The sequence below is a fragment of the Sinocyclocheilus anshuiensis genome, unplaced genomic scaffold (genome assembly GCF_001515605.1).
Source record: "Sinocyclocheilus anshuiensis isolate Anshui unplaced genomic scaffold, SAMN03320099.WGS_v1.1 scaffold308, whole genome shotgun sequence".
NCBI classification, from domain to species: domain Eukaryota; kingdom Metazoa; phylum Chordata; class Actinopteri; order Cypriniformes; family Cyprinidae; genus Sinocyclocheilus; species Sinocyclocheilus anshuiensis.
Window position 1 is genome coordinate 48,726 of NW_015558619.1, and position 11,843 is coordinate 60,568.

General features: G+C 40.5%; 2 protein-coding genes across 3 annotated transcripts in view; one reads left to right on the forward strand and one right to left on the reverse strand.

Annotated features, from left to right (window-relative positions):
- The window catches only part of LOC107680456 (probable G-protein coupled receptor 179), a 17,564-nt gene extending 12,110 nt beyond the window's left edge, over nucleotides 1-5,454 (reverse strand). The window contains exons 1-4 of the mRNA XM_016476343.1: nucleotides 5,365-5,454; nucleotides 4,045-5,292; nucleotides 3,582-3,690; nucleotides 1,047-1,143 (exon numbers count right to left, since the gene is read on the reverse strand). Of these exons, the coding sequence (XP_016331829.1) occupies nucleotides 1,047-1,143; nucleotides 3,582-3,690; nucleotides 4,045-4,940 (1,102 nt within the window). The 5' untranslated portion in view covers nucleotides 4,941-5,292; nucleotides 5,365-5,454. The remainder of the gene's footprint in view (nucleotides 1-1,046; nucleotides 1,144-3,581; nucleotides 3,691-4,044; nucleotides 5,293-5,364) is intronic.
- Nucleotides 5,455-7,223: 1,769 nt separating this feature from the next.
- Nucleotides 7,224-11,843, forward strand: part of LOC107680565 (suppressor of cytokine signaling 7-like) — an 18,197-nt gene continuing 13,577 nt past the window's right edge. For both annotated transcript variants that reach the window (XM_016476501.1, XM_016476502.1), the window contains exons 1-3: nucleotides 7,224-8,755; nucleotides 10,130-10,194; nucleotides 10,448-10,552. In XM_016476501.1, coding sequence (XP_016331987.1) covers nucleotides 7,449-8,755; nucleotides 10,130-10,194; nucleotides 10,448-10,552 — 1,477 coding nt within the window. In that variant the 5' untranslated portion in view covers nucleotides 7,224-7,448. The remainder of the gene's footprint in view (nucleotides 8,756-10,129; nucleotides 10,195-10,447; nucleotides 10,553-11,843) is intronic.

Below are 11,843 nucleotides of genomic sequence, written 5' to 3' on the forward strand. Positions count from 1 at the left end.
ATTACTACTTGTGCACAATGCACATTTCTTAATATTAAGCCTAAAATGTGTTTTAATGTCACTATTGATGAGGATAGTATCATATTTTAGTGATCAATAATCAGTCTTTAAATGCGAGGTGTTTAAAGTGTACCTGAAGTATACTTGCAATAGTTCCACTTTAGCACAATCAAATATACTTCAGTATGTCTTATGTTGAACTTCAGCACTATTAACTAATAATTTTATTATTTGACTATGTATTACTTATTCTGCACAATTAAAGTGCACACACACATATATATATATATATATATATATATATACTGTACATAGTATGTGAATACTACATACTTAAGACAACGTGCATAAACTACAATGGAAAAAAAGTCATAAAAAAATTAATGTTACTTTGCCTCAGGTCATGTGGCTTAATATTTCACCCAGATATTTACAGTTTTAAGACAAGGGCGGGGCTTTTTTTTTTTTTAATGAACTGCAACACATGCATGGATGGATCTTTCACAATAAGTTCAATAACATTAATTTAGACAATAGATGTGAATTTTCTTTCATGCCTTTTTTTTACTTTTATTTTTTTATACTTCATTCCAGAATTAGTTTTACCTTGACCTCTTTTCAGCTGGCTCACCAACAGTTAAGCGATAGCTAGGCCAGTCCAAATCATTTTTTTTCTTCTTCACATTTTAAGCTGATTAAGATAAAATCATTGGAATTCTGCAGAATGGATTTAAACATGATAAAATGTGTTGAATGGAGCTAAGTGCATTAAGCACAAAATTAGTTGTTCCAATTTGGCAGACTTTAAGTATAGCAGTTTAGTATACTAAAAGTACAATTGCAAGTTTTAATTCAAAGTTTAAGTTTTAATTCAAAATCCATTTTAGTATATTTATTTTTCACTAGGGTTATCAAAAATACAAATAACTTAAGTTTAATAAATAATTCAGGTACTCTTATAAGTCACCATGTTAGCTATATATTATCCAATAAAATAAGACTGAAGCCACTGTAGACTCGATTTTTGATCGTTTCAAGATTCTTACTTTTGTTTTCTGTGTCTGGATTTGGACTGTAGTAGCCCTTTTTACATCGGCAGCAGTACTGGCCCATCCGGAAGCCCTGTTGCGGGATGGATTCACACTGAGGGGAAGAGAAAGAAAGAGACATGAAGTCTGCTCACGTGTTTACCTTCAGCGGTAAGCAAATGTCTTGCTCCCAGAAAGGGGAAATCAACACTGATGTTCCTGCCAGCGACTGAGTATGATTGTGTTCTCTCTGCATTCTGCCATTAATTGCATGTGCAGTCAGTCCCTCATCAGTGGTTTATCTGCGAGAGTCGGCTGACCCACACATCAGACTCACTCTGAGTTCATCTAAGCTAAATCCTAAATGGAGGGGTAATACCTCCATTGACAGAGCTTTATCTTTTTATTCAGGGAAATCCAGCACTGTTCACATACATTTATGGTATTTTCTATTTTACCTTTATTTAATCAGGCAACTCACTTAAGAACATGATTCTTAAGAGGATATTATGTGGAGAGGAACAATTAGGAATAAATTATTCCTGTCTCTTTTCGGTTTCTATTTATTATTAAAATAATTTTGTTGATTCTTGGAAAGGAGTAACATATTATATCTGTACATTTTACAGTGATTGACTCTCTGTCTTTTTTCTAAACTTAATTTCGTTAAAGGGATAGTACAACCAAAAAAAGAAAATTGTCATCATTTGCTTACCCAACCTGTATGAGTTTCTTTCTTCTGTTGAACATAAAAGAAGATATTTTAAAGAATGTTGACAACCAAACATTTTTTGGACCCCATTGACTTCCATAGTACTTTTTTGTCCATAATATGGAAATCTGTGTGGACCAGCGACTGGTTGGTTACCAGCAATCTTCTTTTGTTTTCAACAGAAGAAATAAACTCTTACAAGTTTGGAACAAAGGAAATGATGATGTCATTTGCATTCTAGGGTGAACTATCCTTTTAAATGTTTGTATTTATTGCACTGATTGTTGAATCTGTATCTTCTATGTAATAGTCTGTGAAACTATAAAATATTTCACCAAAACTAATGCTTGTCTTTTTTATCCATTTAAATAAACAGAGTTTGTGTCCAACATCATATGTAACCTTAATCATGGGACTATATCATGCATCATGTCAAACTAATGTTTCATGTAATGAATGCATCATCATGACACTGTTCTATTAATACGCTGCTCCTTTCATTTATAGGCGGATCAACTCAATTCTCATTCAATTCGTTCAGTGTGCCAAATCCTGCCGTTGCTTCACCTGCCAACACCTGTGAGCTTGTGCTCTGGTAGGACGGGACGATGGGGGGGTCTGGGTCTTGTGAAAGGGGGGTGTATGAGCTTGTGCCCTCTGGGAGGGGGTCGGAGTTGGGTGGATGGGGGGTTGTGTGTGTGAGCATCACGGGATTATCAACCTAATCCTTCAGATCATCCTGCACCCAGTGCTCACATCTTTAAATAGAAGGTCTGGATGAAAGTGGGAGAAAACAGGAAATGGTAAACGTATATAACAATCCAGCAAAATAACGAGCAAAGCAGGTGATGTACTAATGGATTTCAAACTTAATATCTAGATAATATACATAGAGAGATGCCAGATCTGACGGCAACAGGCTTAATGAAACAGTGAGCGGTTTTAAAGTTAAAAGAATAGTTCATGCAGAAATAAAAACTCCTCATGTCATTCCAAACCTGTATGAGTTTCTTCAGTGGAGCACAAAAGAAGATATTTTGAAGAATGTTGGTAACCAAACAGTTTTGGTTATCATTGACTTCCACTGTATGAATAAAAAAATACATTTCTTAATTTGTCGTCTTTTATGTTGAAAGTCATACAGGTTTGGAACAATGTAAGGGGGAGTAAATGAAAGAATTATTATTTTTGGTCCAGGTATACATTTTTTAAGGAGCATCAATCCAAAAAAACTGATCTTGTGATGTAATTTACAGGAAGAATATTAGAGGAAACCATAGCTGGTAACAAAATTCAATTGCTAACATTATAGATTGCAGCGGAGAATCAAACATGCTCACAGAGACACACAAAAATAAATCACTTCACCGCGTTTTGAGTGGATCTCTGAATGTGTTTTGGCCCTGCTTGTCCCTGGTTAGTGAAATCCACCCATGCAAAAACAGCCTATTATACTGTATATTGCTGCATTCGTTGTGGGTTAAAGTTTCTCTTTTTTTCTTTCAGTTTGACAATGAAAACACGATGAACTAACAATCTTACAGCATTTTAGTAATCTAAATATACTAATATGTTTTAATACTAAACACCGAAACATTCTTCAAAATATCCTTTTTATGTTTCGCACAACAAAGGAAAGTCTGAAAAGTTTGGAATGACGCGAGGGAAATCAATGATGACAGAGTTTTCATTTTTGGTTGAGCTATCCCTTTAAATAATGTTAATAAGTTGAATCTTATTGTAAAGTATTGATTAAACTTGATGACACTGGAAGCCCTTGGTGCCTGCAGTAAGTCCTATATGAGATGATTGAATTTGTGTTCAGTGTACAGTACACTCACCTCCATGCTGGTCTGATTACATTGATGTGTGTTTGCAAACCAGAAGTCTCCACTGGCACACTGATCCACATTGAATCCCTGGATGTTGACGTCGACACGGATAACACCCCTACACCACCAAAGCAAAGATACACTAATGATGGAAGACTTGAAATTAAATTAATCGGATAGTTCACCCAAAAATTGACATTCTGCTGTGTCGTTCCAAATCTGACAAGTTTCTTTCTTCAATGAAATACAAAAGAAGATCGTTTTTGTCTATAAAATATGGAATTGTTCCTTTTCATTGTATGGACAAAAACATTCTTCAAAATATCTTCTTTTGTATTTCACAGAAGAATAATTAATGTCCATTTTTAAACGAATTATCCCTTCAAGTGAATTGACACTAAGAAATATTTTAAAGACATTATGAGTACACAAACTTGAACACACAAAAACGAGAAACCATTTCAGCACTCACCGGAACTCTGGGTTGAGGTCTGGCTTCAACCCATAAAATGGCATTGAGAAACTGAGTAACCACCCTGGCAAAAAACGGCCATCAATGCACTCAAGGAAAGGGGCTTCGCCCCACTGAACCCCACTGCTATTGATCACATAACTATCCCCACGTGCCCACTTGGGAGTATCTAGGGTGCTTAGGTCATTTAGAAGAACCCGTTTCGACAAGGCATGGAGGGGTGGAGAGCTAGACTTAAACATATCGAACCAGCTTTGGTCAGGTGCAGGAGGATGGAAGCTGCTCCAGGCAGACGTCAGGTCCTGCAGAAGAATGTCCTGGGTTGTGCCTTTGGAGGCATGGAGCACCAGTTGGGGCTGTAGGATCGTGGGGTCGGCATCGAATGTTAGAAAAGCTCGTCTGACCAGGCCCGGCCTGTCCCCTTCAAGCATGGCCCGCACCAGTGCATGGTACCACTCGATATCCTCTCGTACACTTGTTTCTCTCAGCTCACTAGCTTGGAATATCAGGTTGAGAAAGTTGGCAGCATTGGTCAGAGACGCTATGGCTTGGTGCAAGAGAGGGAGAAGGTCTCTAGGCGGAGATCCCAGTCGAACAGGCAGCTGGAAACTCCGTGTGCAGGTAGAGGCAGCCAAAGAAGACGAATTGCCAGTGTAGAGGTAGCTCTCCGCGGCAGACTGGTCCTCCTCCGTGCTCGCTTTTACTGGAGCCGGACTGGTGGGTCGAGCACTGGAAGACGAGTTCTTCCCCGCTACAGTATTTGGGTCAGTAAGACAAGGAGTTGGGGTGAACTCCAAGCTGGACGTGTCCTCAAGTTCAGACACAGTGGTGAGCTGAGCAGAGAGCAGGATGGGAAGTAGCAGCAGTAGAGGTAGCAGACCAACACACAGGCCCATCTTTGAAGCAACTGCTCCTCCAATGCTTTTTGTGAAGGTAAAGATCAGCTTTGTGCTTACTCACATCCTGAAAGATGCTTGGCCTTCTTTTCTTCTCTATCCCTGGTTTTGTTTCTTCTCTCCTCTTCTTGTTAGCTGATTGACAGGTGTCAGTGGTGATAGAGTTCAACCGCACTTTGCTGCCAACAGCGTCTTGGTTTCACACACAGATAAGTGTGCATTCATACACGGACCGACATGCACTATTCATTTTCGAAGGTAAAGGAGAAGCTCAAAGAGCAGGCGATGCTTAAACTCCATGCGTCCTGCAATCAGTGGGTCGGGTCCACCCTGGATGCGACGATGCTGGAACCTGCAAGAAACTGGAGTGAGAAACAGAGATCAACGAGAAACCATCAACATACCCGTTTCTCTCTCTGCTTACCTGTTCACTCACTCTGCAGCCCTCCTGTAAATCTCTCCCTCTCTCCCCTCTCTCCCATCTCTCCCAATCTACCGGTAGTGGTGAGCGCTGAGAGTGGCACATCTGTTAATATTGGATTGTTATGATGAGTGTGTGTGCATGAGGATGGGCTGATGGATGAGAGGATGGGAGGGTAATCCTCTGTGTTGGGGTATGCATCAGAATCTCACCGCTTTGTGGATTAACCCAACACTCCCCGGCTGGGTCAGTCATGAGTGGTCTTTTACGGACTGTGTACGTGCGTGCGACTTTGTGCATCTGTGAATATGTGCATGCAGCGGTTTACAAGTCTGCATCTGCCTGGCAGATAAAGTGCACTGAAATGTTAATCTCGGATAGACAAACTGCGTTCTGAAGTGCCAAACGTTTGGTGCAACAATCAGGAAAATTAAAAAAAATGAAGGAAGAAGAAAACATGTTCCACATGTGTTCTACATGAATGAACGTCTGTCAGATCTCTCTCTCTGTGTGTGTGTGTGTGTGTGTGTGTGTGTGTGTCAGAGACAGAAAGATGATTCAGACAAATCCAGTCATACTGGGTAATGCAGGCAAATCCTTGTTTTGGTGCCATGGCAACAGGGTTCTGAGATTCAACACTCATTCCTGTGGGGCCCCACCCCCACTCAGGACTGCAGAGGCTGTGGCTGTGTCTATACACATATGTGCATCTATATACATGCACACAATCATCAAAAAAATAAATTGTGTAAATGTTTTTTTATGGATGGATATGTGTGTTCAGCTTTGTGCGCAGTTGTATGCATTTAATTGGAGAGGATGTAGTCAACGCATGTAATATTTCTCTGACAACGTTCTGTGAAAACACATTTTCTTCTGGATATTTGTGTAAACCCATAACTGTAATAAAATCCACCCTTCGTGTTATGAGATGGCAGGTTTTAAAGGGCTCTTGTGGGGATGTGTAAATGTTTGTGTACAGCGACACCATTCGGTCCATCAATGAAATCGCATTTCACAAATACAGCGCGAATGAAAAGTCTTGACCACAGAACAATGGGTGAATGTAAACAATAACTGTATTGAATATCTATATTCCTTTTAATAGCCATATACATACGTACAATTATCTATAGGCGTAGATGACATGCAATACTTTTGGAAAGATGACGTGTCCTGCAGTTTGACATGCTATGTTCCATCTAAAACTAAAATGAATTTTGCTAAATTATTGGGCTATAACATTAATTGAAATGCATTAAATGAAAACTCTGGCATTTAAATTTATATAAACCTTGTTGGTTAAATACCCCATGTTATGCGTTAATAATACGAAAAAAAATAAATAAAACCAATGCATTTTTTGTTTAAATAAGTTATATTTATACATGCTACATAATATTATGTATAGCATGATATTTGATATTCTCTTGATTGTAGGCCTTGTGTTTGACACAATGCTTTAAGTTTTTAGTAGCTATATGAGGATTAGAGTCATTATTCAAATGATGATATCATGCAAGTCATTTGTCTTAGACTCATAACGCAACCGATTTGCAGGGAGAGTTTCGCTGGCGCTGGAATCGTGCGGAAAGGCGATGCCACTACAATTGATGCATCATAAACATCAGTGGGTAAGGCCATCTTCCAGACAACAGCGCGGTAAATGACATGAAAGCACCGTTACAGCACATAGCCTGCAGCCAACTGGACAGCAATGGCACAGATAAGGTCCAAGGAACGCATCGAATTTGCGGAAGTGAGCGAGCGGGTGGGGCCTCGACAGTAATGTGACCACAGACGCCGTTAGGATTGCGTGAAACGAAGCGTTATGTATGACCTACAAAGACCCGTGGAGGTTTTTAAGGCCGGACGCGAAATGAGACGAGGACGTGCGCAATGTTGAAGGGACGACTGAAATAGAGTTTATATGCACTAATTGTCTGGCGCTGAATGAGGGGGCTAACTAACTAACACCAAGAGGATTTACCATCATCATCACCATCATCACACGAGCGAGATCTCATGACTGGAAGCAATGTGAAACGCTGATATCGCTCATTCCTTCAGTATATTGAGGAATAATAATGAACAACGCGCAAGATATGTCTCCCGATTTTGTCTTGATGCGCCTGGTCTCCGCGGCCGAGGATGACCGCTTGGACGAGGAGAATGGGAATCTGTCGTCGGTGGCTATCAAGGGGAACTTTGAATGCACGCAGAATCACGGCCACATCTCGGCGGTGAACAAAGCTCCGCAGGCCAGCGGAACGGAGGCACCTGACTCGGGAGTGATGGCGACCAGACCTGCGCTGTCTGCGCCGCCGCCTCCTCTTCATTCAGCCGAGGCCCACGGTTACGATCTCACCCACCGAGGTGGAATGGGGCCTCAGCTGTTGGTGTTCAGAAACATATCGAGAGACTCCGAGGGATTCGCCGAGAGCAACTCGGAGGATCAGCGCAGGGCTTTTGAGGACCAAGCGGCGCTCGCTTCCGAGTCTGGCGCTGTGGATGCTCAGCATCCGCCTACATGGACGCTGCATCCGCAGCTCAAGCTGCCAACGGTTGCTACGGATACGGATGGAGCCGAGCTGTGCCACCGGCATCGCTTGATCACCGACAACCAAGACTGGCCGCCGGTGGTGGATCACAAAGCGAGCTCGGTGATGGCGCAGCGGCAGCTCCATCAGCTGCCCGACGGTCCTGTGCTAGAGCTGGCGAGGAAATTCGGCGAGCTGGGAGTCGCTCCGGTTCCCGAGTTTCTGCTCAAGGATGGCGAGCTGCAGCGCTGCTCTTGTCAAAGCGTGCTCAGTTCGGCTGGTATCAGACAGGGAGAGGACCCGACCGAGACCAGCGATGCGCTGCTGGTGCTGGAGGGCCTCGGGTCAGAGGAGGTGAACGGCCTGGGCATCAATGCGTGCCAGAAGACCGAGTCTCAGAACGCGGAGCCGGGTGCTTTTGCGCTCAAGTGTTTCCCTTCGGTGGTGTCCGGGGGACTTTGCTCGCCGGCGTGTTGCTTGTTACGAGACTCGGTAAGCACCAGGCCTCAGGCTCCTGCGAGCGACAGACTGACTCCAGAGGTCCCGTCCCAAGCCGAACCCAGCCAGGGCACCCCGTGCTCCAGCCAGGCGTCGACGCCGAAGGCCCATCCGGACCGGAGCGCGACCCGGGCGCATCTTTCCGCTGCGAACGGAGGAGAGAAGACTATGAAAGTACCAGGGAAATCCAGGAAGGGCTCGCTTAAAATCCGTCTGAGTAAACTTTTCAGAACTAAAAGCTGTAGTGGCTCTAACAACCTTTTAGACAAGAGACCTTCAGTCACGTTCTCCATATCCTCGGCGGGCAGTTTAGTTGACATGTCCGGAGCGAGCGGTGGAGAACAAGACACGGCCAGGTGAGTCCTTCCGCCCCAAACAACCTGAATGAAATACTGGAGCTTTGACCTTTTGTATAGGCCTAGTTTTATTTACATGTATACATGTTTCCCTGTGACTTTATGTCTATACTGTATAATTTGAGGACAATTTCTTGTTTGTTTTCATACAACATAAACTACACACCTTAAATCTAAATTTAAAAGCAGTTTTTTTTTTTTTATATTGCTTAATGAACAGGACAGCCATCAGTGTTGGGGAGTAAGTTACATCAAATGGAATTACATAATTGAATTACAAAATAAGTGTAACTGTAATATATTAGTTACTGAAAAATTTTTTTAACGATTAAAAGGGGTTACACAATATTTTCACACACATACAGATATGATTGATTTCTTTCACAAATTGCATTGACTGCTTTAAAATATGAGACACCAATGTTTCAGGAGTTTAGGACAGAATAGGACACATGCTTAACTGATTAATTTCCTATTTGGGTTTGTGTATATGCTTTATTTTTTAAGATTAAATTTTTTTTTCCAATGCATTGTTAGATGCCAGTGTTTCCTGTCATATGCAAGGATTTGATTAACCATGCCTGCTTTAAATGTTTCAAAATGATTAACATTTGTTATAAATTTAGAAAAGTAATTAGGAAGTAATCAAATCTAACCAGTTACATGAATAAAGTAGCTAACTGAAATAGTTACACTAATTATTACATTTTAAATAGGGTAACTTTGTAATCTGTAACCTATTACATTTCCAAAGTAACTTTCCCAACTCTGACAACCATTGTAGTCCAAATATGGTTAGTAACCTATTGTCTGTACAGTGGCTTCAAATTTGTGTGTAATTTTGAGTTGTAGAACAACACAGACCGTAATTTACTATTAAATCGTAAACCTCTTTCCAAAAACACATTGGAAATTGTGTATGCAACAACACATGGCATATTAGCATTCATTGTTTACTTACTTAGAAACTATGGTCTTTAACCTATGGCCTTTCTGCATGTTGTGCAGCTTTAAATTTGTCCCTAAAACAGTTAACATTCCAATCAAAGATTTAGCCCCTCACACATACTGGTGATTGAAATTAATCAGGAAATGGGACACTTTTTGCACTTTTCTTTCTAAACATAAGAAAAACATAAACTAAAAATATATATTTTCTGTCATAAACTTTATATCATAAAATACATTTAATTTCATCATCAACTTGTACTTTAAAAAATAACATCTTTTAGTAGTTATCAATGTGGCTCATTCTAAAGCATTGTACATTTTAGTCTAAAAATGGTACAATAAGTTGAGATACAGAACAGAATTAATGAAAATGGATATGTCGTCTTTCTTAAACGCTTATAATTGCTTATTTTCTTTCTGCAGCCAACCTGGACTAACAAGGGCACAAAGTGCCTTTTCTGCGGCCTCTTTTACTCCTGCTTTTACAGGTAAACAAAGATTTAAGGGAACATAATGGGGTGGAAGCTAAAGAAATCCTTGGAATACATTAAATGAAGGCACATTTGCAAACACTAATGAGCTTACACAGTACATGGGAAATATAATGACACAGACACACGATTTGGATGAGATTAGTCTCATTTTAGGCCAGTCTTTGGAATTATGCTATAAGATTGAATGTTGTTAATGTGGTTCTTATGGCTCTTGTCATTAAGTTGTGTATTGTGGCTCTGGTCACAGGAGAGACTGTGTCCTTGGTTGATGTGGACATCTCTCAGAGATGCAGGAACTCCCCTCACCCTCCCACTCCTCCACCTCCCCCTCGGCGGAGCCTCAGTCTGCTAGGTGAGCCCCACTACAGATGTTCACACACCTCCTCGATCTCCTTTGTTTCTACTTTTCACATCTCCATCTGTTTCACACTCTCTAAATATTTCTCCCCCATCCCTCGCTATTGGGATATTCCCTTTATCCTTCGCACTGACACCGCTAGCTTCTGTATCTGTCTGTGCGCATAGTTTGATTCACTACCGTTCAAAAGTTTGGGGTTGGTAAGATTTTTTAAATGCTTTTTAAACAGTTCCTTATGTTCAACGAGGCTGCATTTGTTTGAATAAAAACACAGTGAAATTGTATATTGTGAACTATTATTGCAATTTAAAATCTGTGTTCTTTAATATAATATAAAATGTAATTTGTTCCTGTGATGGCAAAGCTGAATTTTCATGAGCCATTACAGACTTCAGTGTCACATGATCCTTCGTAAATTATTATAATTTGCTGCTCAAGAAACTTTGCTTATCATTCTCGATATTCTGGAAACCATGATGAATTTGAACCTTTTTTATAATATAAAGTTCAAAAGAGTAGCATTTATTTGTAACATCATTGATGTCTTTATTGGCCCTTTTCATCAATTCGCCACATCCTTGCCAAATAAAAGTGTTAATTTCTTTAAAAAAAAAAATGTACTGACTCCAAACATTTGAACATGGAATTAACATCAATTTTGGGCGATTCACTCACAAGTGGTGGGCACTAAATATAGACATAAATATTTGTATTTCATTTAAAGAGATCAAGTTATAAAAGATTCAAATATTTATAAATATATGTATTATTCAAGTAAAACGACTTATTTGTTTAAATTGGAAGTATTTGTGCACCAAATCTTGGACATTGGCTGAAAGAAATGCTAACAAATATGTCAAAGGAAAAGATAACTTATATACAGTAGTCAACATTTGAAGTGGATCAAAAAAGTTCATCAAAGTTGTCCTAATGCCGGGTTCAGACTACACGATATTTTGTCGGTCACGATAGTCACTGTGTCAGATTACACTATTTTGACTCCTAAAATCTTGTCGTGTCGTGGACAAGAAACATGTCAGACTACACGTTGCTTCCCGACTAGTGTTGTCAAAAGACCCGGTATTTCGGTACCAAGTCGGTACTACAAAAATGAAAACGTTACGGTACTAGGTTTTCTTAAGTACCGGTGGTACCGAGTACCCGGTCAACCCGGTTCTTGATGCGCTAAACGAAAGCTAGCCTCTTCCAGTGTTGCCAAGTCCGCGGTTTTCCCGCGGAATTGAGCTGCTTAACACTGTTGCCGCGGGTTGTTTTTCATGTCCGC